An 18,400-nucleotide genomic window follows, 5' to 3' on the forward strand; every position below is an offset into this window, starting at 1 on the left:
TGAATGCTCAAGATGTTTTGTGTAGAGTTCTGTTCAACTATAAACAAATTCTCAAATCTTTATGTTTTATTTCAGTGTGTCACAGGTAAATTGTCCCCATGATTCTCATAAGCAAATGGACAAGAAAAGCCTGTTGCTAGATTTACAAGATGAAAAGAGTAGAAGAATTTCAAGGTACAAGGATGACTATAAGAAGTGTCCATTTACTAAATGTTTACAAGGCATGAACAATTTAGCAAGAGCTGCTACCTTACGAGCAGACATCCTAGCCAGAAGAAGGGGATTACCTATTGGGGGAAATAGTTCTGCTTATTCACAGTCTACTTCTGCATTTCATAATCTTCCTTACCAGAGCCAAAATGTACAAGGGAACATATCCATTTCTTCTATATTAAAAATACACAATAATAGGGAAGATTTGACTGCATCAAAATTTCCTTGTGGAAGTGCAACTTTCTCTTTGGAAATTCAATCTCAAAGAAAAGAACCGATTGAGGAAGATGCTATCTCTTCAACATTGGATACCTATGCTGAAGAGTTCACTGGAGAAACTGCAGCAATTGATAACAGTAATACAACTAAGACATCTGAAGAAGAAAACGTTCTATTGTATATTGCATCATTAGGTACTGATTATCGGAAAGAACTTTGCCATCATGGTAATCAGCAAATTGAACCTGGTCGAGACACTCGTATAGCCCTTTATGAGGATGCATTGGTATGGATATTTTTTTCAAATAATATCTTTTTATGTTTTGGTTACCTTTTGAATTCTCCATCATGTAGTATCGGTCTTTTTGTGGCAAGTTAAAATTTGAAGTTATAAATCTGGTGATCTTTTTATAACATCAGGTTGTATTTGTCCTGCTTATGTTATACTCTCTTGGATGATCAGGAGGAGCTTTGCCAGCAGGCTAAATTTGTTACAAAAACTGCCTATTCTATAGATGAACCTGCCAGTCCACATGATTTTGTTGAAGCAGTATGTGCAATGACTCCTATCAAAGATGAATGTCAGGATGTTGAAATGTTGGATCAAGATTTGCACTATTATTGTAGCGAAAGCCCCAAAAACAAAGCAGACAATGAACATAATTTTCGTCTTGCAGAGGTGTGTTATTTTCCTAAAATACTAAAAAGGAAAAGGACTTTTGATGCTTGCAGACCCTCAATTTGTTGCAATCAAAATATTATTTTCTTTTTAATACTGGGTGAATGAGCCTCTAGGCCCAAAGATAGGTGATTTTTATTTTGTGCAGATAAGGCTCTAGGTAGGCCACACTTATTAGGTGAAATTTGTTATGGTGGATATTTGGCTTTTTGTTTTCATTATATGCAGTTATATGTAGAAGAATATCTAGAAAATTAAATTAAAATTTGAAATTTTGAAGTTATAAATATGGTGATCTTTTTATAACATCAGGTTGTATTTTTCCTGCTTATGTTTTCCTCTCTTGGATGATCAGGAGGAGCTTTGCCAACAGGCTAAATTTGTTACAAAAACTGCCTATTCTATAGATGAACCTACTAGTCCACATGCTTTTGTTGAAGCAGTATCTGAAATGACTCCTATCAAAGATGGATGTCAGGATGTTGAAATGCTGGATCAAGAGTTGCACTATTATTGTAGCAAAAGCCCCAAAAACAAAGTAGGCAATGAACACAATTTTCATCTTGCAGAGGTGTGTTATTTTCCTAAAATACTAAAAAGGAAAAGGACTCTTGATGCTTGCAGCCCCTCAATTTGTTGCAATCAAAATATTAGATGATTTTCTTTTTAATATTGGGTGAATGAGCCTCTAGGCCCAAAGATAGGTGATTTTTATTTTGTGCAGATGAGGCTCTAGGTAGGCTACACTTATTAGGTGAAATTTGTTATGGTGGATATTTGGCTTTTTGTTTTCGTTATATGCAGTTATATGTAGAAGAATATCTAGAAAATTGTCTGAAGTGTTGGCTTCCAATTTCTTACAGTTGTTAAGCATTGTGAATTCTTAATTTTAACTTTTTGCTGGTTAGTTCAAAAGTTTGTTGTATTTACTATTGATATTTATAGATATCGAACTTAACTCATGATTATGGGGAAGTCTTTCAGCACTGGTCTAGGTTAATTCGTGCATATTTTTCTTTCTTTTCCTTGGTAAAAAGAAAAGCTTGATGCAGTTTATCTTTTACAGGACTATCAGAATAGTGACAAGAAAGTTGAGAGGTTAGCAATGCCTTGAACGCTCAAGATGTTTTGTATAGAGTTCTGTTCAACTGTAAACAAATTCTCAAATCTTTATCTTTTATTTCAGTGTGTCACAGATGAATTGTCTCCATGATTCTCATGAGCAAGTGCACAAGAAAAGCCTGTTGCTAGATTTACAAGCTGAAGAGAGTAGAAGAATTTCAAGGTTGGATGACTATAAGAAGATTCCATTTGGTAAATGTTTACGAGGCATGAACAATTTAGCAAGAGCTGCTACCTTACGAGCAGACATCCTAGCCAGAAGAAGGGGATTAACTGTTGTGGGAAATAGTTCTGCTTATTCACAATCTACTTCTACATTTCATAATCTTCCTTACCAGAGCCAAAATGTACAAGAGAACAAATCCATTTCTTCTATATTAAAAATACACAATAATAGGGAAGATTTCACTGCATCAAAATTTCCTTATGGAAGTACATATTTCTCTTTGGAAATTCAATCTCAAAGAAAAGAACCGATTGAGGAAGATGCTATCCCATCAACAGTGGATACCTATACCAAAGAGTTCACTGGAGAAAATCCAAAGACAGACACTGCAGCAATTGAGAACAATAATACAGCTAAGACCTTTGAAGCAGAAAACATTCTATTGCATATTGCATCATTGAGTACAGATGCTCGGAAAGAGCTTTACCATCATGCTAATCAGCAAACTAAACCTGGTCGAGACACTCGTATAGCCCTTTATGAGGATGTGTTGGTATGGATATTCTTTTCAGATAAAATCTTTTTATGGTTTGGTTACCTTTTGAATTCTTGATCATGTAGTATCAGTATTTTTGTGGCAAATCAAAATTTGAAGTTTTAAATCTAGTGATCTTTTTATAACATCCGGTTGTATTTTTCCTGCTTATGTTTTCCTCTCTTGGATGATCAGGGGGAGCTTTGCCAACAGGCTAAATTTGTTACTAGAAAGGGTGATGGATATTCACTGTTGTTTCACATCCAGTTCCTCTCTTTGTAAAGATGTGAATGATAGGCTGGATAATGATACCAAAATATATAGTCATGGCGAGCAAACAACAATTAATGTGCAAAGAGTAGATCATTGGGGTCAGGTGAGTTGTATACTAGAGAAGTATATCCTATTTGGTCAGAATATGCTCCTTCCTTCTTATCCTTGTTATCCATAGCCCTTAATGAGGATGTGTTGTTATGGACTTTCTTTTTATCATTTGGCCACCTTTTGAATTCTTGATCATTTAGTATCTAGTGATTCTTTTATAATCTCAGGTGACATTTTTCCTTTTTCGGATTATCCGGAAGAGCTTTGTCAACAGGATAAATTTGTTACTAGAATTGGTGATGAATATTCACTGGGTAGCACATCCATTTCCTCTCTTTGTAAAGATGCGAATGATAGGCTGGACCATGATAATGGAATATACGCTAATGATGAGCAGACAACAGTTGATATGCAAAGATTGGATCGTTTGGGTCAGGTGAGTTGTATACAAATAGAAATATCTCCTATTTGTTCAGAATTTGTCCCTCCTTTTCGTAAGGCCACAACATTATTTGATGATGACCGTGTGGTATTTTTGACTTCTGCAGCAGATTTATTTTTGAAGCTTGCTCAATTCAGTGGTCTGAATATTATACGTCTGCTGTTTTTAATGGTTATATGTCTCTCATTTGGTTTGTTGATGATCAGGAAAAACATTTTCAACAGAGTAAAGTTGTTACCAGAAATGCTGATGAGGAATCCTTACATTGCACATCCAGCCTTTCTCCTTGTTCGGTGGTGAATACGGGTGACACCCACGAAGACAAGTTTTCTCCTGGTCATGAGGAGAGGTCAATTCATTTTGAAGTAGGCCTTTTGTCTCAGGTAATTACATAACTAGGGAGACATCCCTATTATGCTGCTTCACTTGTGGTATGATCTCCCTGTTGAATTTATATTCTTGTTATCTTTTGACTGTCAGATAGCATAGTGGCTGGAATATTGGTATCTCAAACATCGAAACAATGAGCAACCACATGCTCATATTGCTTGGTATTTTGTTGGATTTTTTTCACTTATTTAGTTAGTTGATCTTGTGGATTTCAGGAGAAAGAGATAGACATGAGAGATCAGGAAGAAAATGATATCGATCCAGCACTATTATTATATTGTGAAAGGCTGAAAAATCACCATGATAATGATAAGAATAGCCAGAGGCACATTGACACTGATGACAGAAAAGATTTGTTTGCAATGGAAATGGTTATAGATGATGAAATATTGAAACATGATCAACCATGCAACCAACCACCATTTTGTAGACGAAATGACGAGGAAATTGACATTGATGACAGAAAGGATTTGTTTGAAAAGGAAATGGCTGTAGATGATAAAACAGTGAAACATGATCAACCATGCAACCAACCACCATCTTGTAGAGGAAATGATGAAGTTAAGAAAAGTATGGTCAAGATTCAGACAAATCATGTTTCTAATGAGTCTTCTTCATTTCAGCTTTTTGTCTGCCACGTTAATGGGATCAAGCAATTTGTTGACCTTAAAAATTCTAGTTCATCAGAATGGATGAAACCCAATAAATGTGAGCTTTCTGAGTTAAAATCAGCAGGCTGTAAAACCATCAACAAAGTTGATGTGACAGCAGAAAGCAGGAAAATTATGTCAGATAAGATCACTGATTTTCAGCTACAGAGTTCAGATTTTGAGAGGTTTTCAGATCAAAATCCAACTACATGCTCTTCAAAATTCCTTGGAAGCCAGAATTTTGGTTCCATGTTGCCCATTACTAAGAAATTAAATGTCTGTAGGGAGCTGAGACGCACCTCTTCATTACTTATACCTCCACATGGTGTAAATAGAGGCTTATATCCTTTAATGGCTAAGAAATCAAGCAGGCTCTCATATACTTTCACGTCTCCAAAGTATACAATAAATGAATTTTGCTGAGAAGGTTCCTAATAACAGGAACAACACAGAGTATTCGTTAAAGTTAAATTTGATTAAGTCTTGCATATTAGAGACTGAATATGGACCTACTGAAAAGGTCAGAGAGAGTCAAACAAGACACCAGGGACAATTAAAGATCCCTCTGAGAGGGAAGTTTAAAGAAAAAGCAGTGGAAGTTGCCAAGACAAAAGCATTTGTTCAATGGAATGACAATGACACAGGTAACTTACTAGATTTAAATTGGATCAACTCTTACATATTGGAGACTGAAGATGGATATATTAAATGTGTGGAAGGCAGAAAAGACACCAGGAACAGTTTAAGACTTCTTTGAGTGGGAATTCTAAAGAAAAGGCAATGAAATTTGCTAAGAAAATGGCCTTTGTTCAATGTAATGAGACCTTAAATTCAAAAAGGGGAATCACCACAGTAAATTAGCTCCGTTTCAAAGGGAATTACTGCAGCTTTTGGCTTTCTCTCTTCCTTAATCGCTAGCAGTGATTGAAAACTGTGTTGCCAATTTTACGTGTTTAGATCTTTTATAGATGTAAGTATTCTTTTGGAACACATCTCACTTATTCTTGTAAACTCTATTGTAATTGACTCAGTACTTATGTTTGTCTTTTACACGTCTTACTTATTCCTTTGAGCTCCTGTGTAATTGTCTCAGTTACTAACACATCTTATTTATTCCTTTAAACTCCTATAATAGTCGTCTCAGTTGTTCATTACTTACAGACTATTGTTTTTATATCTATATTGTATTTCCGTTATATTTCCAGGTGAGTCACAATTTAAACCATGTTGAAATGCCCCTTGAGCAAAAATTTTCTGCTTTGTAATAAGTTAGTAATAATCTTATTTACGACTTAATGCAAATATTTATTTCCATATCTAATTTATATAAGTTGTGCAGCACTTTTTGTGGCTACGTAAAGCTTTTTATTGCTCAAATTTCTGGTATTATCATTATGTCTTGGTTTGCAGGATTATTCATCAGATTTGTATTATTCTGGCACGTAATCATTCAATTTTCATCCTACTAAGGTACTTACCAAATGATGGTTACTGTTTATGGAAAAGTCATATCGATTTGTATTTCATTTTTCTGTGTGAGATTTGGATTGGTTCATCCGAATTCCTTAGGTATGGGCTAATGCCATTCTACAGCTGCCTTTCATATTCTTCATTTTCGATCATTAAGGTGTGGTTTCCATAGGGATCCACGCCTGTAAAGAAAACACTAACATAAAGGCTTTAAGCCAATTTGAAACAAATTGAAGCTAAGAAAAATACCATAATCCACCAGGCTAAGACATAGGTTCAACTCCTAGCTAACCCGTTGGCTTTGGGATCTTTCTTAGAAGACCCAGATTTTCAATTGGATACCAAAATAAAGTCCCCATCCACTTCTACTGTAGCATCGACAACTGGTACAAATATTAGTGACTATCACAACATCACATTCAGTTGGAACATGAACACACATGAAACATTATCCAATTGAGAGAGAGCTAGGGAGGATGTTGGTACAAACATCCAAAAGAGGTGAGGAATCTACCTGCAACGATCCCATTGAAGATGCTAAAGGAATATCTTTAGTCTCTGAAATGCCATTCAAAACTTGCTTCTCATGTGGCACCATAGAGGGTTTAATCTAGCTTCATAAGATTACTGAAGAGTCAAAGGAACAAAGTAGAGGCATATCATAGAGGGTTTAATCTAGGTTCATAAGTTGCTGAAGAGCTAAAGGAACAAACAAACTAGAGGCATAGGGCATCTAAGATGATTCACCTAAAGAATCCAGTATAGTTAAATGAAGGGGTTTCAGTTCTCTCAGGAGATTTGTGGTTAAAACTTGTATGATGCGACATGAAAATGACCATTATGTGACCATATTGAGTACTTCACTTTAAGCCCAACTTCAGGTGGCGGATCTTTCAAAGTATCCATCTCAACCTGAATACAAGCAAATTGGTATGGGTGAAAGCAAAAGATTCCATAGCAATTGATTTAAATCTCTCGGCGCGAAGCCCTACACCTATTAGCACTTCTTTGAACGACTATTGTAATGTTCCCCAATTCAGAACATAAAGATACACGCTTAAGATAAGATTTAATTAAAGATTTTAAAAACTTATTATTACGAAAACAATTAATTACAAGCATATCGATTAATAGCAATACTGCTGCAAATCATCATCTATATACCCGAGATAACTAGAATGAGGACTTTCAACAACGATTTGAATATAATCTACTTATAAAGAATCGTAGGTCATTGCCTTCAAAGAACTTATAGTCATTTCTCTAAAGACCGCCGAAGACTCCTTATTGGAGATAGGTAGAAGTCTATATAGTTATTCGATTAATTAAGAGCATATGTGGCAGCGACACAATCTGCCAGAGATGACAGCAACCATCTTGTGAAGAGATGAAGTAGTATTGACAGCAATAAAGGAATATCCGATTTCATCAAATATCGCCACCTAATAATATTATAGATTAAGTTAATAGTACCGGATGTAGGAAGCCATCGAGTTACTTGGCGGAAATATGAATATTTCATCTCTTCTGCATCGCGATATTAAGAGTCGCGTGGTGGACTTTTCGGCATGGTGAATATGGACGCAAGGAGAAGCGTGGAGCCAATATTGGGAATTTAGGCCCGACATCTGAACCGGATATCTTTGGTTGGTATTCTCCTCTGAAAAGTCATTGCCAGCCGTTGGAGATGGTCATCTTCCGGGAAGAAGATTACGATTGAAAACGGCTGCTAATCAAAGCATCGGTCAATCATATCCAAAACAATAATTCTAGAAAAACAGGGATCTTTTCGGTAGAGTGGACTGTCTCCGTGAGACGGTTTCCTTTCACCTGTACGGACAGTATAGAAAGTGCACTTAACTAATCACAATCAAACTATTGAGCATCGATTAGTCCTTAAGAGATGGTTAGGACAATAACTGACACGCCTGAAGAGATGCGATTAAGGAATGGTATGTCTATTCATGATCGAAGGATGCAACCATTCACCCTATATGGTATTTAATTTCAGTTCAGGAGGGGCATGGATGACATCGGGGAATTCTTAGAGGGACTATCACCAATCGAGAAAAGTAATCTTAGGGCTCTTAAAATTTGGATAAAGCACAGCAACAGCACCCCCCTCAATATCAAGTATGTACCTCTTCATCGGTTACAACATCATACATTAAGGGAGATAGAAACACTTGAACTCTCATACCTCATCGATAAATCAGACATCACAGAAATCAAGAGGGAATGGTATTGTTTATTTAGGCCAGTTGGATCTGCTCAGTAAGAGTTGATGCTGGTGGCATTATAGGTGTCGAGCAATAATAATACAGAGCATAAAAGGCACCAAGGGATTGCAAATAGTGAAGTTGTATCTCAGAAACATACGGACAATTGATAGAGTAAGAGGAAGAATCTCAGAAATTGTCTCATTTTTCATGTAAGGCAATAAGGGGACATGATTTTTCATGTAAGGCAGTAAAGCATAGGTTTAAATATCTACATTGTTGTCCATTAGAGGCTTCTATTTACTTGACATTCCATATTTTCATATGAGAGACATCGGCCAAAAGTGATAAGATCCACATATTCGACATAACAACCCCCCTTGCAAGTTTTCTACCTGAAAAGCTTATAGTTATCTCTGAATAGTTCAAAAGAAACAACATCTACAGAAGTAGATGCTGCAACCCTCAAGCCTTCAACAACTGAAGCAAAAGACTCCTTAGGAGAAGAAAGAAACTTAATTGTTTTGCCCTACCACCTTTAGCCTAGTTGGCCACCCACTTTTAACCTTGGCACCGACTGCTAAACTACCATGTACAGTACAGATGTAAATCAGAGGTAGAAATTTCTATTGCCAGAAGGCCAAAATTCCAGTTGCCAGTAGGGATTACTTTGCCACCTTGGGTTTTCACCAGCTGGGATGGTAGTCAGAGGTAGAAATTCCTATTGACAGCAGCCGACATAGAGGGATGTGAAACGGTTTTCACCAACAGAGACCTGGGCTGCAACAAAGACAGAACAGCCATGCCATGCATAAAGACAACTTTCAAAATCTGCTTCCTATTCAAATAGACTGTCATACTAGCAGAGGCAAAACAGCTTGAAGCTGCCAGATCTAATAATAAACACAGCTTTTGTTGATTGGAGCCACAATACCAGCATCAGCATAACAAATCCTCGAACCTAGGGAAGAACCATTTTTAGGGCTTGGAATGCAATAGCTATGGGAAGGTTCAACACCCATTTTTCTAATGATTCTCAATTCTAATAAAAGGATGGTTACCATCTGCTATGATCAATTCTAGTCTCATTTTCTTGCATCAAATATGAAAACATTTCTATTGTACTTGTCCAAAGCAACTCACTGGAGTTAGTGGGGTGCAACAGAAAATATTCTAGTATGCCAATTCTACACTTGTGACTGATTTTCAATGCAATATAATTAGTATATTAAATATAATTTCAATGCCATATAATTTGTATATTAAATATAATTACCATTCTAGTAAGTTCTAAATATAATTACCCTTTAGTAAGTTAAAATAAAGATGATTACCACCTCCAGAGATCAATTCATCTCTTATTTTCCTGCATCAAATATGATGACACTGCTTTTCAAGTGAATTGGTCTAAAGGCACTCGTTAGAGTTCCTGGGATGAAGGCATTTTGTTACATATATCAGTATTGTTCAATGATATATAATCAGTATATGTTTCTTTAATTACACAAAGAATGAGAGTGACTGAGATTTGATTAGTAGCTATTTCTTTTGAGTATTATATGGAAGAGCGGACCGATAGTGATGGTGAAGATGGATACTGCTCATTTTTAAAGTTTTTCCTCCTTCAAATTAATGTACACAAACTTGCATTTTAGGTCACAGTCAAGCCAAATGCCAATTTGGTATATGAGGCATCCCTTACGAATTTTCGTGTACAGCTGAATGGTGGATGGCATTTGATACAAGATCCCATCATTTAAAGATATTATCTTTTTCAAGAGTACTTCGATCTGGACGAGCAGACATGGATGATGAAGATGGACATGGAAAATATTTTAGCTTTTTCTTCAAAAGTAATGTACACGAACTTGTATTTTAGGTAGAGTGTTCCATGGGGATGTGTCTCCTCCCCCGAAGGCCCATGCTCCCGAAACTTAGGTCCCAAACTCAAACTCAGTCAAACAAAGTAAACATATCTCAGTCAAGATCAATACTCATAGGAATACTTGACATCAACTGGTTTAACTGTTAAGACAACTTTAACAGTAAACAACTTCAACATCTATGTAAACATCAACAATGATTAATCATAACTCAACATATTCATCTTCAATGCTTCTGCATAACATGCCTTATCAGAAATTAACCATATCAACAAATAAAGTCACAACCACAAAAGCATTCACCACTTGACACAAATGTTTATACGTGGAAAACCCAAATAGGTAAAAACCACGGTGAGATGAGACTCACAAGGATAGCTATCTTGAACTCTTTTGAAGTTCAGCCTATTAGGAGCCAAAGTCTGTTAGAGCTTTACAATAAGTCCTGTTAAGAACTAATTCCGGTTAGGAATCACCCGGTTAAAGGATTTACAAATATGCCTTGTCAGAAGCACAATACCCTGTTAGGAGTAATCTCGCTGGAGGATTTAAGAATCCAAGCTAATGGATCACCTTGTTAGAGGATTTAATGAGTAACCAAGCTTGTTAGAGCTCACCCGGTTAAGGGATTTAACTTTTGCTGTAATTGTTAGAAAACAACAGTTTTGTTGATCTGTTTGAATAGCACTACTTTTGTTTGATCAGATCCTTCTATAACCTTCAATTTGCCTTCACTCAAAGTGCAGATCCATTCATCGGTTTGGCAACTACACACTCAACAGGTTTTCTACCAACCTTGCCAACAACCTATACAAGCAACTTCATCGACCTTAAATAAAAATCAATTAGGTCGGTAACACAACAAAAACCTAATTTTCATCATCGAGATTACAAACAAGTCAGTACAATCTTGACTGTTAGAAATCATGACAATCTCTTCACATTCTTCAAGACAATTTCAACCGCTCCATGATCACCGCTTCATCGGACTTTGTAACTCATCACATGTTGTGTATTAAATGCAATCCACTTTGCTCCTTCCCTAGACAAGAACAAACATGCCAAAACAATTTGAATATATCCTTAATCAAATGATCACACGTGTCTCCATCATTACCGCTTATCAGATAATAAACCAACAAACTTGGTCGGTTAGTGTTTAACAGCTGATAGGGTTTTACTAGTTACATTACATAGAAAGGTTTTAACCCTTTATACCGGTTCACTGGTTTACAACATGTTCCACAAAGCTCTTTTACCGGTTACTAGCCAATGTCAAAATCAACAATATCAGCAATAACATGAATACCATTACTGGTTCAATTGACATCAATGACAACATATCATTAATGAAATTTCTATGCAAAATACCAATAATCTCCAAATACCAACAAAGCCAAATGCCAATATGGCATATGAAGCTTCCCTTTTGATTTTTTTTTTCATTTCTAAACTCCATGATCAAGAGTGGGACTACACCAACCATGCCAATCTGCCTGCACCTGGAGTACATAATAGTTATTTTATGCATTTTATATGAGTGCAGGTAGGATGAAATTTTATTTGGTAAAGTTTTGTTTATTCAACATGTTATGCATGGTTGTGAGCTTCTAATCAATCAAATCCTTTTACCCACCAAAATGAAAACATACGTAAAAACTGATGTAGGCATATGAAGCTACATTATGTAGTCAAGTCGCAATAACTGATTGCAAAGCCAACACAAAATTATTAACTCATATATATAATTTTACTGTTTGGAAAACCACATTGCTCACATGACAACAAAATTTCGGTGTTTTCTTCAAGCTCTCTCAATTTAAGGAGCCAACATTTCATTCATTAGGGCCTGTATCATAGGCTAAGCCTCTTCTGTGAAACAAACCATCAGTTATTTACAGATTTTTTTTGGTTGAAGTTTGGTTGAAATCAGGAATCATCTCATCTCTTTTGTTTCTGGAAATCAATTAACAATCCAACTTATAATGGTTCCTGTCTACAATGATAAACAGCAAGGGGCACTGAACTTTTAAAGGCAAACACTACCTCTACAGTTAATTTTGGCAGGCTACTGTTTTTAACCAGAACTTAGTTACTTAAGTTTTGTCTTTGGATGATGGCCCAAATCAAGATTGAGCTACGGTAACTGCTTAAGATTCAACTTGCAGGCTACTGTTCCTAGCCAGAAACTAGTTATTTAGATTTTGGTACGCTAATGTGTCATTTGTCTTTGACACAGCTAGGATAACCTTCCTACAGTTCATTTTGGCAGGCTACCGTTCTTAACCAGAAGCTAGTTCCTTAAGTTCATTTTGGCAGGCTACAATTCTTGACCTGAAGCTAGTTCCTTAAGTTTTATCCAGTACCAGCTTCGGTTGCTTATGTGTATACATGTCTGTGTTTGATGGCCAAATCATAATTGAGCTAGGCTGATCCCTGAGATTTGTCTTGGCAGAGTGATCCTTAGTCAGAACTTATATTTTCGTGCGGTCAGTCTAGGTTGCTTATGCTAATCCCTAAGATTTGTCTTGGTGTGGTATAGACTATAGTTCAAATAAAGACTAAACTGTGTTATGCTTGTTGGAATCAACATGAAATCCATATTGAGAGTGAACTATTGTTTCTTAGGGACATTGAATTTGTTTTCATAAGATTTCTTGAAATCGTTTTCCAATGACTGTCTTTAACATGTTTATGTGGTATAGACTATAGACTATAGTTCAATTTGAGACTAAACTGTGTTATGCTTGTTGGAATCAAAAGGATTCCAATTCAAATCTGTATTGAGAATGAATTATTGTTTCATAGGGACATTGAATTTGTTTTCATAAGATTTCTTTAAATCCTTTTCAAATGAATTACTGTCTAACACGTCTTTGACATGGTTATGTGCAGGCTTCCTGAAATGGCCTTCCAATTCTGAGAAATTATCTTACTGTCATTGATTGCAACTTTTGCGATAGCTCTTTCTCATGTTTAGCTTGAAATTGCAGAGTATGCTATAAGAGATATCAGAAAATACAGAAAACTGCAAGATGGGATTTGCTAGACTTGCATTGGTAGTTAATACAGGGCTGAAAAGAAAATGGCGTAGATGCACAATTTTGAAGATTGCTATGGCAACATATAAATGTGACTTGTGCTCAACATTTTCTATTGTTTTCATTAGATTAAACAGGTCTCTGTTGGATTGGTTCATTATACTTGAATACAAAATGAAAATGCAATTCGACAAGTAAAAATTTACGAGGAATAAAAAATGGGAAGGAGATACCACCTACCAATGTACTTAAGTTGTTAGATCTAAACAAGTTAATACTAAAAAATTGGGATTATTTGAATAAAATATTTGGAACAAAAACAATTAATATAAAATTTATTCTAAATCTTCAATTATTCAAATTTAAAATAGAAAATAGAATCACAATGTCAAACCATATTAGCAATTCAAGGTCCATCATTAAGTAACTAGCAAAAAGTTAAGGCTCAAATAGATGATGACAATGCTAAAGCCATTTTGTAAAATAACTTGCCTTCAAAATATGATAATGTTATCTTATATTATTCAAATAACTTCTCCAACACTAGAATATATGATTTTGGTCCATTTAAACAAGAAAAGAGACAAAATAGAAGTTGATGCTTACATGTTAATATATTATAATCTCAAAGGGGAAATTGAATGTAATTATTGTAAAAAAGGGTTACACAACTTAAACTTGCAAATCTTGAGCTTGTGATATGTTTAAGGGAAAATTTAAAGACAAATCACATGATGTTAACTTAGATTGTTTTGAGGATTGTGTTGAAAATGAGGATCCATCAGATGAGGCTTTTTTGAAAATTAATTGTTTTGAAAATATTAGGGATGGAGTCTTATGTTGAGCCTTGTTACATGTTTAAGGGAAAATTCAAAGACAAATCACGTGATGTTTTTGATTAAGGAAAAACAAGTTTTAAGGGACCCGAAACCCACTTACAAATCATAAAGAAAAGCATTAGAGAAGTAAGAAATGATAGAATGAAGAAAAGAAAGGCAACAAAAGATCAGCACAAAAGACAGCAGCCAGAGAAAAGTACAACAAAAGACCAACGAGAAATTGACACCTAAAACAAAACTAGAACATCTAGGTAAAAATCTTTATGGTCTCCTCAACATCCTTGACAAACATCATCATTGCATTTGCTGCCTCTTTAAGGTCTTTGCTTTCCTGCACTTGTTGATTACCTTTAGTCTTCAACTCCAACTCTTTAGCATTTTGCCTAGTTCTGCGTCTGGAAGAATGTTGGACAGAGCTAGAACTTGACTCCATGATTTTCCTCAGAGCACTCTTGGTTTTTTGAACCCTGTTGTTTATTAGTTCATAATCAGACTCACCATTTTCTTTGAGAGTCCTCACCACATCCTCCAGGTGTTTCACATCTCCCTTTATGATCTCACCCTCTGATCAGTCAGGAATTTTTTTTTCATCCTCTGCTTTACTATTATCTTCAGAATTTTCCTCTTTTCCTTTATCATTAATATCCTTAACCACATTCTCAATTTTGAACTCTAGCTCTCTCTGTTTTTCCTGAATGTTGGTAATATTATCAACCACCCACTTCTAGGAATTAAACATTTTCAGAGAGTTGTTTCTAACAACATTCAAAATAGTATCCGCATTCTCCATGTCCTGGGCAGAATCTTCAGGCCTAGGGTTGCCCTCCTCCATATTATTGAGAACCTCATCCTTGTTGTTCGTATCATAGGGACTCTCCTTCTCCTCTGACTCATCAACAATCCTCTTTAGCCTGCTCATTATCCTTGTCTTCTTTCTCACCCTCCACCTCCTTCTCCTGCTCATGCTTCGCCTCCTTCTCCACCTCCTTCTCCTGCTCCTGGTCAGGATCAATCATCTCTTCAGCTTCTTCTTCAACTTTCTAACTAACCCTCGATTTCTTTTTAGGGGGAGGATTGGTAGAATCCTCATCAGACTCAGAACTGCCATCATCCCCAGAGATATGGACACTCTCCACAAGGGGATCATCATTATTGGCCTTAACTTTATCCTTAAGATACTCATAAATTAACAAAATAAGACCTTGGTGGGCAATGGGGTAGGAATTGGGTTTCTTAGCATGGTCAGCTAGACTGCCATTAAGGGAGGAGGCCAGATAGAAGGGCAAAGATATCTTAGAACCATGGCGAAAGTGATTAAGGATAACAAAGTGTTAATTATAGACTTTCGAGAACCTACCATCAACAGTAAGATACTCCATTAACACTTCCAACATTTTCTGCCAAAAGGAGTTTACTTGGTTAGGGAGATAATAGGAAATATTATTCTTTTTGGCAAGGCGATCCCTTTCTTCTTCGTTCTTGGAGAAATTATTGATGGCTTCCATCTAGAACTTACGATTTTTATAAAACTTGATGCCGTCCTTCTGCAAACCAGTCACCTCGGCCACCAAATCTTCATCCACTCTCCAGGTTTGACCAAACAGAGTAACTCGGTTATTTTTCCAACCCTTGGCAAAACCATGAGAAATGAGCTTCTTGCTCCCATGCAATTTCTCCATATAATCAGTGAAGCCGTTTTTATGCAGCCTTCTCCAAATTTTCCTTTCACCCTTCCAACTATCACAGCTGGTGGGCTCATTACGGTTGAGATTTCCACCCATAATGTAGAAGCAGTTCAAATCGAAACCCTCAGGGGAGCACAAACTAACCAGATGCTGAAGAACAAAGATGCTGGAATCGAAAACCCAAGTAATTATCTTGTTTTTCAAGTAGCCCTTTAAAACATGCAAATTAACCCAGTACTTAATATGAGAAGGCCTTTCACACCTATACTCATTAATGCGATGCCTGAAACAGGTCATCATCTGACAATCCGCCTCACTCCAAACTCTATCATTGAAGTCCGAACCAAAAAGGGTAATGATGAGATTAATATGTACCATTGATCCTGTCATAAAATAATTGCTCTTGAACTTTGTTCTTACATGATGACTCTTCGATATAATTAGCATCTTCCGCTAAAATGACCCCCTCATTAGCTAACAAATTGGCTACCCTATTACCTTCCCTAAAGGTATGGGTAATAACCACACTATCACAAGAATCTAACATTTTTTTTTGCCTTATCAATGATATTTTGAATATTCCAAGAAGGGGAACTAATACCTTTAATAACTTGAATTATATTAAGGGAATCCCCCTCCAGCCAATTTTTAAAAAATTGAAACCCTAAGCAAGCTGGAGACATTTTAACATTGCTAGAGCTTCAGCAACATGGTTGTTTTGAATTCCAAAGGGAGAAGCAATCACAACAATAAAAAAGCCATGAGAATTTCTGATAACACCTCCCCCACCAGCATTACCCAGATTTCCTTTAGTTGCACCATCAAAGTTCACCTTCACCCAATCATGAGGAGGGAACCTCCAAACCACATTATCTCTTCTACTCTTCATATCGGACTTCCAAACCTTATTCAATAATTTCCATTCTGTAAGAATCCTTTTATCATTATCATTCATATCAATATAACTACACTGCTTGTTGCTTTTGTGAATGGTGTTGATGTTTTCTTTAATAGCCCTACAAATATTTTCAAAGACCACCCGAGAAGAACACTTAGTCTCCCTAAAATTTTTATTGTTTCTCTCCTTCCAAATATGCCAATAGGTCATAGGAAGAAGAAAGGACCAAAGGGTCTTGATGATGGGAAGCTTGGTAGGGAAAATCCAATGCCAAAGGAGTTCCTTAAAACTATTCTGCATAACCCAATCAACTTTCTATTGCGTCCACACTTCACCCCAGATTTCCCAAGTAAAAGAACAATGAATGAACAAATGATCCATAGACTCAACCTCTTTCTGACATAACTCACGCCTATTAGGGATCATAAATCCTCTTCTGACCAGGTTATCAATAGTGAGAATCTTGTTATGAGTGGCAAGCCAGAAAACATATTAACTTTAAGAATGAGGAATCTATTCCAAACTTTAGACCATATAGGGTTACAAGCCTGAGTTGATATCATTTTGTAAACATTAGCAACAGTAAAAGTACCCCTAGGACTACTCTTCCATAAGAAGACATCATTTGAGTCTTTGCTGATAGAAAAGGACAACAAATCATGCTGGAGCAAAGAGAATCCAACATAAACAACATCAAGTCTAACCCATTTATTCTCCTCCCAATAATTATAGAGCATAGAATCAAACCTCCCTTTACAATCTTCAATGATATGGCTGCAATCCTGGTTAAAAAGAGTCTCATCTTTGATCCAGACATTCTCCCAAAATATGATTTTGTTATGTTTGCCAAGGACCCAGCGAACTCCAACTTTAACAACTTTAATAGATTTTATCATACTATTCCAAATAAAAGACCCATCAGGGATATCTTCAGAATAGAGAAGGGAATGAATGGGTTGATTATGGATGTATTTGTCAAACCACACCCTACTCCAATCTCTCTTAATACCATAGGCCCTCCAAACCTATTTGGCTAACAAAGCTTTATTGAAAGGTTTAAGGGATTTGATACCTAACCCCCCACTACTTTTAGGACCACAGACTTTATCCCAAGCAACCAAAGCAATCCTTTTCTTATCTTCCACACCATACCAAATAAATCTTTTCTGAATTCTTTCTAACGCTTCTGCAAATTTGACTGGTATACTAAACAAACTAAGAGCATAAACATGTAGATTCTGAAGGGTAGCTTGAAGAAGTTGGAGCTTACTAGCCAGCGACAACATAGAGCCTTTCCATCCAGCCAGTTTTTTGTTGAACTTATCAATCAAAGAATTCCAGAAAGAGTTTGGAGTAGCCAAACCAAGAGGGATGCCCAAATAAGTTGAGGGGAGCATCTCAACCTTACAGCCAATTATGTTAACAATCCTATGTTGCCTCAACAAGGGAGTGTTGATGAAGTAAATAACAAATTTCTCCTAGTTAACCGACTGGCCAGTAGCAAGGGAATGGTCTTTTGTTTGGTTTAAATAGTTTCATTAGTGTTTTATTTGGTTTATGCAATTTATCATTGGATTAGATTTTTTCTCCTCTTCACAAACTTCATTATAGATTAGTTTTATTGA

At 36.2% G+C, this 18,400-nt stretch overlaps 2 protein-coding genes across 7 annotated transcripts in view; both read left to right on the plus strand.

Moving 5' to 3' along the window:
* Positions 1 to 3,695, plus strand: part of LOC131033397 (uncharacterized) — a 46,926-nt gene extending 43,231 nt beyond the window's left edge. For 3 of the 6 annotated variants that reach the window (XM_057964632.2, XM_057964627.1, XM_057964631.2), the window contains 7 exons: positions 76 to 718; positions 896 to 1,111; positions 1,467 to 1,682; positions 2,178 to 2,209; positions 2,298 to 2,952; positions 3,130 to 3,310; positions 3,486 to 3,695. In XM_057964632.2, coding sequence (XP_057820615.1) covers positions 76 to 718; positions 896 to 1,111; positions 1,467 to 1,682; positions 2,178 to 2,209; positions 2,298 to 2,952; positions 3,130 to 3,216 — 1,849 coding nt within the window. In that variant the 3' untranslated portion in view covers positions 3,217 to 3,310; positions 3,486 to 3,695. The remainder of the gene's footprint in view (positions 1 to 75; positions 719 to 895; positions 1,112 to 1,466; positions 1,683 to 2,177; positions 2,210 to 2,297; positions 2,953 to 3,129; positions 3,311 to 3,485) is intronic. The other 3 variants (XM_057964628.1, XM_057964629.1, XM_057964630.1) reach the window with 3 other exon arrangements.
* Positions 3,261 to 13,421, plus strand: LOC131033414 (uncharacterized). Its single transcript, XM_057964649.2, has 5 exons — positions 3,261 to 3,267; positions 3,486 to 3,694; positions 3,907 to 4,083; positions 4,306 to 5,710; positions 13,208 to 13,421. The coding sequence occupies exons 1-4, from the start codon at positions 3,261 to 3,263 to the stop codon at positions 5,161 to 5,163; spliced, it is 1,251 nt and encodes a 416-aa protein (XP_057820632.1). The 3' UTR covers positions 5,164 to 5,710; positions 13,208 to 13,421.
* Positions 13,422 to 18,400: the final 4,979 nt, after the last annotated feature.

The sequence above is a fragment of the Cryptomeria japonica genome, chromosome 7 (genome assembly GCF_030272615.1).
Source record: "Cryptomeria japonica chromosome 7, Sugi_1.0, whole genome shotgun sequence".
NCBI classification, from domain to species: domain Eukaryota; kingdom Viridiplantae; phylum Streptophyta; class Pinopsida; order Cupressales; family Cupressaceae; genus Cryptomeria; species Cryptomeria japonica.

What these genes read in the sequence shown, in the direction of transcription:
- LOC131033414 (XM_057964649.2), top strand. An exon ending in GATTGGATCGTTTGGGTCAG is followed by an intron (nt 3,695 to 3,906) that starts GTGAGTTGTATA and finishes GTTGATGATCAG; the next exon opens with GAAAAACATTTTCAACAGAG. An exon ending in AAGTAGGCCTTTTGTCTCAG is followed by an intron (nt 4,084 to 4,305) that starts GTAATTACATAA and finishes TGTGGATTTCAG; the next exon opens with GAGAAAGAGATAGACATGAG.